At 40.7% G+C, this 16266-nt stretch overlaps 1 protein-coding gene across 2 annotated transcripts; it reads left to right on the forward strand.

The window, feature by feature from the left end:
* Window positions 1–7814: 7814 nt before the first annotated feature.
* Window positions 7815–13531, forward strand: LOC124041323 (T-cell leukemia homeobox protein 1-like). Of its 2 annotated transcripts, none has more exons than XM_046358789.1 (3): window positions 7815–8475; window positions 9420–9657; window positions 10822–13531. In XM_046358789.1, the coding sequence occupies exons 1-3, from the start codon at window positions 8031–8033 to the stop codon at window positions 11030–11032; spliced, it is 894 nt and encodes a 297-aa protein (XP_046214745.1). In that variant the 5' UTR covers window positions 7815–8030; the 3' UTR covers window positions 11033–13531. The 2 variants fall into 2 exon arrangements, with proteins under 2 accessions (XP_046214745.1, XP_046214746.1); XM_046358790.1 differs by having other exon boundaries at window positions 7822–8475; window positions 9456–9657.
* The last annotated feature ends 2735 nt before the right edge of the window (window positions 13532–16266 follow it).

Here is a 16266-nt window from a genome sequence, read left to right on the forward strand (position 1 = left end):
ATGTGGGATGGGAAAGGGAAGCGGGAATGCCCCACTCGTCCCACTTCCCAATTCAAACACAGACGACAGGAAGCTCACACTCAAACCACCGTGCAATGGGACGAGAGGAGAGGCACCCACGATGCAATGGGGCTGACAGAGGCTACCGTTTGGCCGGACAGAGACCACCTGCTGGCCTGGAACATGACGTGTGTGCGTGTGTTCAGTGCATGAAGTGCATTCTGGATGGGGGAGGCGGGCTATAAATCTACAGCCTAAACCCCTTAAGTGATCACAGCAGCTACTACAGGCATCCAGACACCTCCAAACTACCTCCAAGCCCCATGCTTCATTAACAAGCACAGGGGCTGTGTACGTCCTCAAAAGTATGCTCTGCCAAACCACACCTCAGCATTACACTTGGGCAGCTGATAGCATTCACACAGCCTGCTAATAGGTTGTGCAGTACATTAACGATGGTATCCACACTGAGCTCAATGATTGCGCTTGGTGTTAAATGGTAGTATTCACACGGGGTGTAGTGACAGATTGTGTCCCAGATTATATGATGTGGCTCTGCTGTTGTGTCTATCTCTGAACGCACTCACGGCACATGTTGCCCTCATTCGTTACCACTTAGAACAGTGTAATATCATCAGTGCTATGTCTCATCGGTGCCACTGGTGTCTGAAATGCTCTCTGGAGTGTCAACAGAATAAGGAAATTATGACCATACATCTTTTTGTTCAATTTGGACAGATCCTTCATAGGAGTTGAATCGAGCAATTAGCCAGGAAGACACAGCACCATGTAGCATGGTCCCATAGTTCCCTGCTCTCTAAGTCACTACCCACCGGTGAAGCCCACTATCACCGGATGGCCTGTTTAGAACCATGGGTGCCTCAAGTAGCTCCTGCACAATGCTTTAGAAATCAAAGGCAGAGGTTATACACATTTGATACAAAATGAAATAGGGTTCAACTGAGGCCCACAGCCTTTGTGTTGCCTGTACCATGTGTCAACAAACTGAGGCATTGGGGCAGCCATACACTTTGAACGAGGAGAATATGAATTCAAAACATGTATCGATAAAGTTCAGGTTTAATTTTTGAATGTTTGAATGACTCCTCTTGACTGCAGATTATTTGACAGATGGGTCATGGGATTGATTGATGGATCCATGCCTTTGTCTTCCCCTCAGTATAAATTCACACGGTGCAGTGGAAAGCTAACATCCGCCATACAACGTCGAGGTTCAGAATAAGCCCTTTTTCATATTTGATAGTGTCCCCATCAAATCGTGAAGTCCCTGCTTCCGTTCCAAGCATTCAGGCCAAACATTCTGTGTCCTTTTCCCCAATCGTTGCCTTCTATTCCTGAGTTACTCCTCTCACCCTGACCATCAATCCCCTCCAAGGGGTTAAACACACTGAACCTGTGACAGGAGGCCTTACATGGGAAAGGCAGGGGGTCCGTGGATCCAACCTTAAGTTAGCATGAATAGCTGTCATTAAAATAAGGTGCAACTAGATGAAGGCAACTCACTCCTGTGTCCATGGTTACTTTCCATCCGTCTGGCTGTTTGTCTTGCTCTCCCTCTTTATTTCTCTCTTTCTCTCTCTCTCTCTCGCCCTCTCTCTCTCTCTCTCTCTGACTGGGTCCCATCCATCAATTGAAATGGTATTTTCTGGAAGTCGCTGATGTTCAGAGGATAAGCATGCTGATAGGGACCTCTCACTCACACAAGGCTGAGGAAACAGTCAACCTTGTGTCCTGCAAGACACGGAACACATAACTCTGTTGTCCAGCACACAAACTCTGGTCCGGAATCTGTTTGTTCCATCGCTATGAGATTATGGTCTGTGTGTATGTATGTGTGTGTGTGTGTGTGTGTGTGTGTGTGTGTGTGTGTGTGTGTGTGTGTGTGTGTGTGTGTGTGTGTGCATGCGTGCGTGCGTGCGTGCGTGCGTGCGTGCGTGCGTGTGTGTGTGTGTTGACAGACTGTATGAGGTCATTGTGTCTGTCAACACTTTCACGTGGCTACACCTATGGCCTGGACTGTGGCAACTCTACATACATAACAACACATCTTGTAGCCACGGGCTATGTGCTCTTGGCTCGGGCACTTTTCTCCTTGTGTTTATAAACTCAAAGTTCAGCTGCATTTCATTATGTGCGCTATGAGAATGATTACACCCTGAAAGAGTTCCTTGTCAACTAGACCATTAGACAGTATTCAAGGCAACATGTTCTGTGTTTACTGCCTCATGTGTCACTAAAGTGCATCTAGTTCTGATGGATCAGTCTGCCCGCGGCGGAGTGAACTCAAACATGTTTTCCCTCACATTTTTCCTGTGTGTGAATCCCATCTGTTTCGTATGTTTTTGTTCAGAGACTGTGTGCGTGTGTGTGTGTACTAGGGTAGGAAGTTGAGGGGTTGTGGGGCTAGCGGTGTTTGTGCCGCATTAGATCCCTGTGGTGGCAGCCATTTCCCTGTGTAACTAAACAAACAGGATGATCGCTCACGTCTCAGTGATAACTGTTATTTCAGACCAGAGATGGCTTCAGCTCCCTCATGGGTGGAGCAGAGGAGCCTACGTCAGCCTAAGTCATTCACTGTCTGAAATTAGTGCTCATTTGACCTGCTTCGATCACATGGACACTCAACTCACATCAGTTTACAAATGTAGACCTAGACCAAGGAATCTGTTAGGTCTAATTCACCCAAGTGAAGGCGGTAAATCAATTATGAATCCCATTAGGCAGACACATAATGTTTTACTCTACAAACCAATTAAATGCAGTGAGAGTATGATAAATATGTATGGTATTTTCTGAGCTTGGTTACGTGATCTGTGTATAAAATAATTGTCCTTCTGTTTGGAGTTCAATAGAGAAGTCCTATTTGGGCTCCAGTGGATATCCGGGTGCACAAGCATGTCGGCGCTGACATAAGTTTGGCTCGAGGAGATGGTTCTATTTGACGGCTGTTCTGTGTGTCAATATAACATGCCCAAAGTTTTATCTGGCTCCTTTGAGAATGGGGCTGCTGTGCTCTGTTATTCATATTGATACAATCAATGTATGTCCTCATTTACTCCACAGTTGGCGGTGCTGGACAGAAGAGATTGGGGAGAGAGTGATGGTTTCATTTTAATGGAACGCAGGAAGAGAGGACCTATCCAAACTGTCAGCGTTCATGGCCACGCGCGCTTGGCTCGGGCGGTCCTTCTTGTTAAGTGCGTGCGCTGAGGAGACGAGATGATGGAATTGGCGCCAGATAGGTCGGGGTCAGGGGTCAAGGACTGAGCAGGTAGACCCAGAAAGATGATACACTCTGATACAACCACAGGGGAAAAGAAACACAACAAACGGACCACATACCACCATGAGACTGTCCTCACAATAAAGCAGCACCATTTAGAACGACAAAATATAGAAAATAGGCCTCAATATCCCATATGGCCTAATTTATTACAATGGGTTAATGTAGCATGCAACACAGGGATGAGCTATGCCTATACATAGATCTACAGGCAGACTTAAAAGGGTATGAAATCAATAGGCTAAATCTCTCTGAAAATAACTTTTTCCAAACCACACCAAAACCCTAGCTGCTATTGGAGGTGGTGGCTCAATAATCCGAGTTTGATAAGAGGCTGCTGACAGTTTTCCTCCGTGTTACCACGGCGGGTTGGATTTGAGTATCTAGGATGGACACACACACACAGGCACACACACATACGACCCATGACCCACACTGCACGAGAACAGCCAATCACTTACTCCACCATTTAGATGAATTGAAATAAGTCTAATCACAGATACCTTTTCCAAAGAGAAACTTGCGTGCATGTAGACTATAGATAGGCTCGTGCTCCATCTCCGTTTCTCAGAAGAAGAAAATAAAGGATTGCAGGCCTCCAAATGATATGTTGACAGCTGCAAACTAACCTCTATCCTCATCTCTTTAATGATATGGTTTTAATTCCCAGTCCAAATTGTTTGCTCTGCTTCCATGGTGCCCAAGGCCCTTTTTTTGCATATGGTTTGGGAATGCCCAGAGGTGTCCTCATTCTGGAATCTGGATTCTATGTCTTTGTCGACATAGAATCCTTTTGACCAACTACATTTCTTAATGACCTTACTGTTCGTGAAAAAACATATATCGTGTGTGGGTGGAGGATGGGGATGGCTGGGGGTTTTAGTGTGTATTTTGTCCATGTTCTCTCTTGTCTGTGTTACCGGAAATTAAATATATATATATTTATAAATATAACAAAAAAGCTTGCAGTCCTCCGTGACTGCATTAGTAGTCTGCAAAGGTCGTTATTAATCCAGATTTTAACGAGTTGGTTAGTAGCCTATACCACACAAGTGGGAGCCCCGCGAGCTATTAAACTTTAATTTCGGTCAATTGGCCAGTGAGAATCTGGAAACCCATATCAAATATTAATACTTTAATGCACTCTGTTAAATAATCACATCCCTGAAGATTTCGAGAGGAGAGAAAAACAATGACCCATATGATTTCATTGTCATGTAATTGTTTTGAAGTTAGCATTTTTGTCTGTTGAAATTATTAACTGAATTGGGTATATAAATTAAAAACTCATAAAAAAACGGGCTTTGATCATTTATTTAGCTTTATTTAGATATGATACAGGTAGCCAATATTTATTCATTTGAACTTGAATATTATAGTATAGCCTACATAATACCAAGCCATTGATCATTAATGACGTCCATTAGGCTGGACTGAATAAGACAATGGATAAATAGGTTGCATTAAAAATAACGAGTTTGTAGTCCAATGGTTTATACTCTTTCGTTTAACTTAATTTCACGAAATATTTGAGAGGCATATGCCTACATGCCAGGCGTGTGTCCATAACATGAATATTTCTGAAAATAAAGTATTGACACATGCACAGCCAGTCAATGGCTAATTTAAAAAAAAAAAAAAAAACGTTTTGTAGTGATGCCACTATACGAACATAGGCCTAAATAAATTATGTCGTGGGACATTAAATATCAAGTCTATTTCGATGAAGGAGCTCATTATAGGAGTTGTGCAGCTGATATGCTTATCATTAATTGGTCTATTTGAGCTCACTTTTTGAAAGCCTAATAAACTCCCCCTCACAGGACCGGCTGTATAGGGCATGGATCTGCTTGGAACTATTTGATTTTAATTAAATAATAGGCTAGGCTACTAAGACATGTACAATCGAGAGATGAGTCCATAATTCAATTGGAATTACGCATGGACATATAGGCCTATCAGTAATATGCTTTATATATTAAAAGATGAGCACATTGCAGGTCGATTAATCATTCATTATGATATGCAGTTATCCAAAGGCTTAGTATTAATCGATTTACTTTATTCGTGTCGACAAAGTTAACATTTTGTTGATGTTGTAAATCAACTATAACCAATGGAGTTTTATTGGGCATAAAATCGAAGTTTGGGGTGTTTTGTTTACAGTGTCTTCAGGAAGTATTCACACCCTTTGACTGTTTCCACATGTTGTTGTGTTAAAAGCCTGAATTTCAAATATATTCAATTGAGATTTTGTGTCACTGGCCTACACACATTACCCCCTCATTTGGGGCGACAGGGTAGCCTAGTGGTTAGAGCGTTGGACTAGTAACCGAAAGGTTGTAAGTTCAAATTAATTTAAAATGAAAAACTGAAATGTCTTGAGTCAATAACTATTCAACCCCTTTGTTATGGCAAGCATAAATAAGCTCAAGAGTACACATTTGCTTAACAAATCTAATAATACGTTGCATTTTTGAATGACCACATCATCTCTGTACCCAATACAATTATCTGTAAGGTCCCTCAGTCGAGCAGTACATTTCAAACACAGATTCAACCACAAAGACCAGGGAGGTTTTCCAATGCCTCGCAAAGAAGGGCACCTATAGACGGGTAAAAAAAACAGACATTGAATATCTCTTTGAGGATGGTGAAGTTATTCATTACACTTTGGATGGTGTATCAATACACCCAGTCACTAGAAAGACACAGGCCTCCTTCCTAACTCAGTTTCTAGAGGGGAAGGAAACGGCTCAGGGATTTCACCATGAGGCCAATTGTGACTTTAAAACAGTTACAGCATTTAATGGCTGTGATAAAGGAAAACTAAGGATGGATCAAAAACATTGTAGTTACTGCGCAATACTAACCTAAATGACAGAGTGAAATGAAGGAAACCTGTACAGAATAAAGAATATTCCAAAACATGCACCCTGTTTGCAATAAGGCACTAAAGTAAAACTGCAAAAAATGTGCCAAAGAAATTTACTTTATGTCCTGAATACAAAACCTTATGTTTAGGGCAACTCACCACTGAGTACCACTCATCATATTTTGAAGCATGGTGGTGGCAGCATCACGTCATGGGTATACTTGTCATTGGTGTAACCGATGTGAAATGGCTAGCTAGTTAGTGGTGGTGGCGCTAATAGCGTTTCAATCAGTGACATCACTCGCTCTGAGATCTTGAAGTAGTTGTTCCCCTTGCTCTGCAAGGGCTGTGGTTTTTGTGATGGGTAACTTCGAGGGTAGCTGGTTCGAGCCCAGGTAGGGGCGAGGAGAGGGACGGAAACTATACTGTTACATTGGCAAGGACTGGGGAGTTTTTTAGGATAAAAAAACACAGGCAGAGGAAAACCTGGTTCAGTCTGCTTTCCAACAGACACTGGGAGACAAATTCACCTTTCAGCAGGACAATAACGCAAAACACAAGGCCAAATATACACTGGAGTTGCTTACGAAGACAACATTGAATGTTCCTGAGTGGCCTAGTTACAGTTTTGACTTAAATCGTCTGGAAAATCTATGGCACGACTTGAAAATGGCTGCCTAGCAATGATTAACAACCAACTTGACAGAGCTTGAAGAATTTAAAAAACAATCATGTGCAAATATTGTACAAGCCAGGTGTGCAAAGCTCTTAGAGACTTATCCAGAAAGACTCACAGTTTAATCCCTGCTAAAGGGGATTTTAACATGCATTGACTCAGATGGTTGAATACTTAGGCTATCTAAACAAGATACATACATTGTTTTACAAATGTTTCTTCCACTTTGACTTTCTGAAGGCATTGTGAATCCACTTTGACTTTCTGAAGGCATTGTGAATCCACTTTGACTTTCTGAAGGCATTGTGAATCCACTTTGACTTTCTGAAGGCATTGTGAATCCACTTTGACTTTCTGAAGGCATTGTGAATCCACTTTGACTTTCTGAAGGCATTGTGAATCCACTTTGACATACTGAAGGCATTGTGAATCCACTTTGATTAAGATCATTTGCTCGAGCACGTTTGCTCGAGTTCAATTGTGTTTCCAAGAAACACTGTCAAATGGAGACATTTGATTCGGCCTACCTGAAATAAATTGAACACAGAGGCCTACGAGGGATGGAAGAAGACACTTTCCTCCGCATTTATTAGGCCATTTGAAACACTTTCACTGCTTGCTCGGATCTGACCACGCACCTATTGACATTAGGTTAGTGTGTGTTACGTAAAACAGTTTTTGTAATTGATGTTCTAAATATGTGCCATGACGTGAAATTAATAAAATACAGAATATAAACATTGCCTACTTTCACAAGTCTCCGCCTGGTGTTTATGATGTTTGCCACAAGTCCAGAGGATCATGCGACCCTCCGCTCAGTTTTCACTGAATGAGCTTGTGGCCTCGCGGTGGTGTCTTCAGCCAATTGAGTCTCGAGGCCTAAAAATGAGGCTTAATCTCGTGCTGCCTATTTGGCACTTTGATTGATGCTGCACTCCAGTCGGCAAGGCTGCCCGAGCCAAAAGGGAAGGAAAAAAAACAGACAATCGCTTTTAGTATAGCTTCACTCTCACACACTTACACTCTCACAAACACGCACGCGCACACACGCACACACACCCACACACACACGTATTAGATAACGACTGGAGCGAGAGCTGAAGACGTTTTAAAGGACCAAGATAAGGCGCGCTGCGTGGAGCACCTCTGTACCTCGCGGGGGGCTCGCGGGGGCCATGGATCATATTGGAGCGCATCTCCAGCACATTCACGCGGAGCCCATCAGCTTCGGGATCGACCAAATCCTTAACAATGTGGACCAAAGCTGCATGCTCGGCGATCGGATGCCGGAGCCGGACTATGGCCTCGGCTGCGTCGTCAGCACTGCCTACAACACCATGACTAGTAACTTCACCGGCGACAACTCTGGATATAACAGCAACGCATGTGGGGTCGCCAATCTGAGCGGCACCTATAACATGAACATGGGGATGAACGCCAGTGGGAATAACGTTAACACAGCTGGAGTCATCCGTGTGCCCGCGCACCGGCCTCTGAACAGTGGACACTCGTCCATCTCCTACGGCATGTCCACGATGCCAGGCTCGATGAACAACCTGACGGGATTTACATTCCCCTGGATGGAGAGTAACAGAAGATACACCAAAGACAGGTTCACCGGTAGACCATCTCTATAATGCACATACAATGTTGTGTGTGTGCGTGCGTGTGTGTTGGTGTGTGTGGTGCCATGCACTGTCATGAGAAAATCACCATCGTGCAATTTGTTTCTGATGGAAAGGGTCATTGAATGCACTTAGACTTAGTTATTGTCTTCTGACGCACTCAGTTTAGAAAAGAATCGATAATAAATCAGTCTCCCGCTGTCTACCACGGCTTCTTCTTAACACGCTGCGTAATTTCATTATACCATTTTAGTCGATAAACACCTATGCATTTGACTTATTTTACTAGTCTATATATATATATATATATATCTCACAAGAAGCACCTACAATCAACGTTGATTTAAAGATAATCCAAATATAGCCCAACACATCTGCATGTAATCGAAATAGTCGAAATGTAGCCCCCCCCCCTCCTCCCCCATTATTACAAAAATGGCTACAACAAATATAACACCGTATGCATCCTTGTTTCTCATCCCTCGGTGATTTCAAAGGAACATTTATCCTTCAATCTCACATTTTAAAAAGTTCACTTAACGATAACTAGGCTATAGTATTTGGGGCTTTTTAATTGTAATGTTGTCGTTTTATACACTAAATGTTTCTGCAGCCTAATAGCTGGATAATGCATCTGCCAGAATCTGTGTGGTATAAACGTAACATCAAGTGTTTTCCTCCCACCTGCATCATCTTGTTTTAGGACAGGACAGTGGGTGCCTAATCAATATGCTATTTCATCCAGGGCTGTATCAGAGTGCATTATTAAAAATGGGATGTTTGGTTTAGCCTAGCATTTGCATTGCAGTTCTTTATTTTAAACCTGCAATCTCCCTCTCTCTGTCTGACGTTGCATGAACTTGCTTCGCTGCTCTGTTGTTGCTATTTTGCTGATTTTGCTGCATACTTTCGCCCTTATCTATTCGTTTCCCAATCCAGTGGCGCTCTCACCCCTCACTGTAACACGTCGTGTAGGTCACCCGTACCAGAACCGGACGCCCCCCAAGAAGAAAAAGCCCCGGACGTCTTTTACTCGCCTGCAGATCTGCGAGCTGGAGAAACGCTTTCACCGACAGAAGTACCTGGCTTCCGCAGAGCGAGCGGCTTTGGCCAAGGCCCTCAAGATGACTGACGCACAAGTCAAAACATGGTTCCAGAACAGACGAACAAAATGGAGGTGAGATTACTGATGATCATTTGTAGATTACATTTAAGGTATAAAGTGTCCTCTCCGTGATTTGTTTGTGTGTGTGTTTTAGCTAAGTTGATGCTTTTATGTATAACATGAGCTATTTATTTACACTCCAAGAAGGCTATATAAACCCACCAAAAAGAGATTGGGAGACGGATAGATTGAACGTACTCGGTCTTGAATATGGGATAAATAATTGTGTGCATTTGTTAAAACTATATACAAAAATCCAATCTCCCCGCTTCAAATGAACATTTTACAGTCTACTCCAGATGGTCAATTATATTTTTTATTTAAGTTTTCGATTGCAAACCTTTGCAATTCATTTAATTAATATTGTCTTGCAACAGTCAAGGAAACTATGGTGATTCATATAATGAGTGTTTAAAATTAAAGTAAAATTCAGTGGCAACTTAACTATATCCTATATCCTATCCTAACCTACAGGATAATGATTTCCCTCACACGTCTACTCTTTTAAAGTGAAACGCTTCTTTAATCTTACGAAATAATGTCATTTCAGTCATTAAAAAAAATGGTCTTTAAAGCTATTTTCAGATTAAACATATTGTGCATAAATGTATAAGGCCTGTTTGGCCACAAATTTTACGCATTGAGATAGAGGATATTTTCCTTGGCCTATCTACTGAAGAAGTTAAATACATCTCTGAAGATTGGATTTTAGAAAACAATATATATATATACCATCAAGGAATACAAATATTATGTATATAGGCCTAAGAGTAAGTATGAAGTCAATGAGAGAACATAACAGAACATTTTGGAGAAACATTTATGCCACATCAGATGAAGACTAAATGAATTGACAAAACGTTATTTATTTTCACATAAGCTATTGTTGGCTGTGAAAATGTTATACTATTTGTGGGAAATTTGCATTTGGATATCAGCTTTTAGCCTGTCGGTTAATAATGCTTAGCCAAGGAATTTAGCCTACATTAGGCAAATGTTGTCTCGCAATTTGTTATAGTCTATAATCATACTTGATAAACGTGTTTAAATGAATCCAGAAGACATTCACTTTGTATCAAAATGTAATGTGCATAGGCTTCTATAATGACGCAGCCTATTTTGGATAGAATTTCCCACGGATTCCTCAGTGTCTCTCTTGTGTCTCCGGTGTTCCAGGCGGCAGACAGCTGAGGAGAGAGAAGCAGAGCGACAGCAGGCCAACCGGATCCTCATGCAACTCCAACAGGAGGCTTTTCAGAAAACGATAAACCAACCGGCAAACCCGGACCCGCTGTGCCTGCATAACAGCTCCCTTTTCGCGCTTCAGAACCTCCAGCCATGGACTGAGAACACCGCCAAAATCAGCAGCGTGTCCGCCTGCGAATAACAAACTCTGACCGCATTTCTTTTCTCTTCTTTTTAAAAGTGAGTGGAGTCATAGCGAACAACTTTTTAAGATCATCAACTTGAAAAATATGACTCAAGAGGACCTGGATTTATCTGACTGCCTCAAAAAAGGTTTAGGTAAAGAGCATGGAGTGAACAAGGAGCTCATAGCCACCGGAAGTAGGGGTGTTGAGGGTGCTGCAGCACCCCCTGAAAAATCATAATTAAATACACATATACATACATACATACACATACATACATATGTATTTATATATATAAATATAAAATCAACAATATATATAAAATCACCAAATTAGTGCACTGGACCTTAATGACTCTGTATGAGTGTAGAAAATAGTCGTTAATGCGGGGATATTTTTTCTATCTCAGCACCCCCACCCGGAAAAATCTTCCTGCAGCCATGCACGAGTCCATTAGCAACATGCTTTTAGAGGACTGTGCAATAGTTCACCTTATCTTCCTGCTTTTAGGTGATAACATTTTTAGCAGTTGTATTAATTGTCATTTTCAATCAAATATAGTCCAGTTCTAACTATGAACTAAGACGATAGCTAGATTCAAATAAGTGAGCACTTCTTTTAGCACTTTTCTCCTAGAGGAAAACTTTGACATATTCATTCATACCTGATCATTTGAGGAATAGGCCTAATTCAAGAAAAATGTATTGGTTTCAAAAATATGAATTTGCTGGTATAGATTCACTAGCCTGCCTGTGTCTCATAACAGGGATGTTTATATCAACCGTTTATATTGATAGCGATGGTTATGAATCGCTTTTAGCAGTTATGCAACCCCTTTATCTCTTTGCAAGGGAATAATCAGTGACAAAAGGTTCAAATGTACCACCTCATCAAGTTTCTGTTATAAATGATTCATTATCTTTGACCACTTACCACATTACACAAGCACTTACTAATTTGGATCATACTTTATTGCACTCTAGTAGAGTTACCTGGTATTTGCAGAAATTGGGTTATACAGTTGCCTGATCATTGTACAATAGTATTTGTTGTCTTTGTCTTTCAGACAAGCACAATGTTAGCAATATGAACATGGCTTTGAATTGGTTGAAGTGTAAATGTATTGTTTTTTGCGTTAAGTAGCCTATCCATTGTTACTGCATAATGTAATTTCTTAATAAATACCAGGTAAACAGCTGAATTATGACTGTAAAATAAGGTGTTATTTGTTCAACTTTCTTGTACTCTATAATCATTTCAGTTATGTTGATCCATTTATACGTAGGCTAGAATTATAAGGCCATATGAGATATATTTTTAAAGAATTAATACAGCAGTGTTGTACTTTGTGTATTTGTCATATTTTGTTTTAAACCAGCGATCATGCATCTTGGAGTACATGGAGTGAACTACATTGCTGTGTATGGGACAACTGATGGGCAAAATTCCCGCTTTGACTATAGGATCCATCCCTGATATACCTGCCCTCTATTAGTCAATACCAGACCTTTATAATGGGTGTTTCCAGCAAGTGATTGATACTGGTTGCATGATCATGATGAATGTCTACATTTTGGAATATGCAGCTGTGTATTTTGTGTGTTAGTTAACATTCATTGCAACTGTAAAGTGTGTGTATGTGTGTGTTGATCGTATCCAGCTGTAGGACAGTGTGTTTGTGAGTTAGTCCAGGGCCTCTCCCCATGGTCAAAAAGGAATGTAGGGTACAATTGCCTCATCTACTCGGAAATATCAGCACTGCAGCGTCACTTAAGTGGCTTTCCCAAAACTCCTGAAATTCTAAAACCGAGCAGGCATGATGGCTTTCAGTTTTTTTCAAAGCCCTCAATGGAAAAATGTGGTAAAAATGGCTGAAAATGTAAAAGAAGTGGACAAGTGCAGTGAGCGGCAGATTGAGAGCTTAATATATAAGCAAGCGTAACACCTTCCATTTTGTTCGTTGTCCTCAGCCTTTTCAATTTTAGTTTGATCCGTATTCTTTATTCATGGTTTCGTTAAATTACAATTATTTAGGCTTGTTTTATGTCATCAAATACAGTTCCTGCATGCATTTCATTACTGAAGTAATATGTTATTGTATTTCTACCAAGTGAGCGTTTACTGTTTGTTTTGTCTGCCACAATTCAGTTGCAAATCCACAATCTAACAACATTCGTATATCTTGACACAGCCACAAATAATGTTCAGTTCTTGTGCTACTGCTATTATTCTGCACCCTCTTTTGTACGGTATGAAATGTGTTCATTTCCACAAACATGTTCTACGTTTGATCTCACTGCGCTTTGCCTCCTTATGATCTGTAATGCTGCAATGCATTCATCACTACACAATCTCCAAATTAGCATTAACCAGGACTTACAGCTTAGTATCCTGTTTATAGCACAGTTATGTATGATTCTGCCACAGTAAGTCACAGAAGCCCATGCATTTTTCATTCACCACCAGGGAAATAAAGCAGTATATTCTTAACATCATCAATAAGAAGTTTACATTTACATTTACATTTACATTTAAGTCATTTAGCTGAAACATAATTATCAATAAACCGATCTCTGTCATGTCCTTCATTGCCACAATTAATTTGCAATGAATCCTATTGCTATATAAAAATGATTGTATGACTCAAATTAGCTACAGTATAATCTATTATTGGCTTTACACACATACGAACCACTGTACCATTCAAAGCCATTGTGTAGTCTATGTCTCTGAATTTGAAATGTATGAATGGAGCGAGTTTTTTCTCTCATTTTGAACTGCATGCAAAATCAATTGTCTATTGCAGACTTTATTCTGCAATCATTGTTTAATCATATTCTTGAACAGAATATGGCAATTTGTATGTTACATTTTTTAATTAAATGATTCATGCTTTTGTATTTGATAAATATTTGGCTCTTCTAATCCATTAGTTGCCTTGTTTAACATATTAGATGAGACAAAACCATGTCCACAAAAGAAAATCATAGCAGCTGTATCCCAATTTTTAACAAGGTATTTTCTCATCTCAACCTATTTAGTTAACTAAGCAAATCAAGTAAGTTAAGAAACCCTTCTTATTTACAATGACGGTTTAGGAACAGTGGGTTAACTTCCTTGATCAGGGGTAGAACAACAGATTCGTATCTTGTCAGCTCGGCGGATTCGAGCTAGCAACCTTTCGGTTACTAGTCCAATGCACTAACCACAAGGTTACCTGCCGCCCGATCCTATAGGAACACTGATCGGTGGATTGATTAGGTTATACCATACTTCTTTCACACAACATTTTTTTGTGTGCTGAATGATCCAAGGAAAGGGAGAGACTGAGATTAACCCATGAAAAATCTGTTTTTGTATTTATTATTATTATTTTTTACAAATTGTTCGGTTCTTTCAACCTGTGCATGTGACAAATGGTCATGTCAACCAAAATACACTTTATCACACATGTACAAATGTATACACTTTTTGAGGAGAATGATAAACCCGTGAACTTTCCCACATACATTGATAACTATCCCTCCATGATGATATTATCTCACATTCTGCATCTAGAAGAAATGATGATGAAAGCACTTACACAGGGACTTACCGGTGGTGGTAGTTTGTGTTGTGATGGCTACTCGGCTGCAATCTGATTGACACACACCCGGTACTTTAGCTCGCCCTGGTGACCATACGTAGTTACTACAAGTTAGATTTTGTCGCAAGATGATGACTTTTAATACGTCATTAAAGCTTGCCAAAACACCAGAACATTTGGTAAATTACTGTTTAACCATCTTTCTGAACGAGTGAGTGTATCTAACGGCAATCAACATGTCTCTACTAAGCGTCTGCGCTTCTGCATCGAAACGTCTTGTGACCCAAGGGTTATTCGTGGAATCTGCTTTTACAGGTGCGTGTATTAACTCGAAGAAGAGTGTTGCTTCTCAAGGCTTAGGGTGCACATGATGGCTATAGTTACCGTTAGCAAGGTAAACAACATAAAATCAACGTTTATTTGTCACGTGCAGGTGTAAACAGTACAGTGAAATGCTTTCTTGCAAGCTGTTCCTCAACAGTGCAGTAAATACTACACACGATAAATAAGGAAAGTACACATGAGAATGAAAGAAATCAACTCAGGGATACTTGTGACAGTTGAGGTAAAGCTCAAGGATGAGCGGGAGGTCGGTTGATGTGCCTATCCCTAAAACATGTAAACAATGGAGCAAATGCATTCCGTTGCATTTTCAGGTGGGGCATAAGCTAGCCCAATAGTTTTTCAATGTAATTTCAGCAAGCAATGACACCTAACAACTCCTTTGATGCATTAGTTCATTCCATATCAAAAGCAAATCAAAAAATTTATTTATATCCCCTTCGTCAGATCAGTTCTGATATCTTTATGTAGTTAGTAACAGAAATGATTACCTAAAACCCCAAACATTAAACAATTGACATATAAAAGCACGGTGGCTGAAAAACTCCCTAGAAATTGCCAAAACCTAAAGAAACCTGATTAACACTCAAGTTGGCCATTTGAATTGATAGGATTCAGACGTTCAATAAATAAATGACCAAGATGTTCAAATGTTCATAAATGACCACATTTCAAATGAATATTATCTCAGAACAGTTGAAACTGGAGCAGCAGCACAGTCAGATGGACTGGGGACAGCAAGGAGCCATCATGTCAGGTAGTCCAAGATCCTAAAGGCTCAAAATAATGGAGCAGGAGCATGGCCAGGTGGACTGGGGACAGCAAGGAGTCCTCATGTCAGGTAGTCTGGGACATGGTCCTAGGGCCCAGGCCAGTTGAAACTGGAGCAGCAGCATGGCCAGGTGGACTGAGGAAAAGGAGTCATCATGTCAGGTAGTCCTGGGATGATTATGTCAGGTCCTGACATTTTGACATATAAACACAACATGATTGAGTGGATTTACAAGGACACCGTAATATCTTGAGAATTTGTAAACAAATTATGTAGCCCCCCGACAATGTAGAATCCATAAATTTGGAGGCTGAGACCCAGGAGACACTGTTTTTAGTTATGTATTTAATTGCAAAAGGAAGGATATAACAATAATAACTTTGCCAAATGCACAGCCCCCACACATCATAATAATACCAGGGAATTTCAACCACCAACTTTACCATCCTGAGACAAGGCCGAAAGCCCAAAAGTGGTACATCGACATGATCGTGTTCAAATCCTCCACAACAGTGAATCAACCCACCCAGGTACCCTAATTAGTGGAGAAC

The sequence above is a fragment of the Oncorhynchus gorbuscha genome, linkage group LG08 (assembly GCF_021184085.1).
Source record: "Oncorhynchus gorbuscha isolate QuinsamMale2020 ecotype Even-year linkage group LG08, OgorEven_v1.0, whole genome shotgun sequence".
Taxonomy (NCBI): domain Eukaryota; kingdom Metazoa; phylum Chordata; class Actinopteri; order Salmoniformes; family Salmonidae; genus Oncorhynchus; species Oncorhynchus gorbuscha.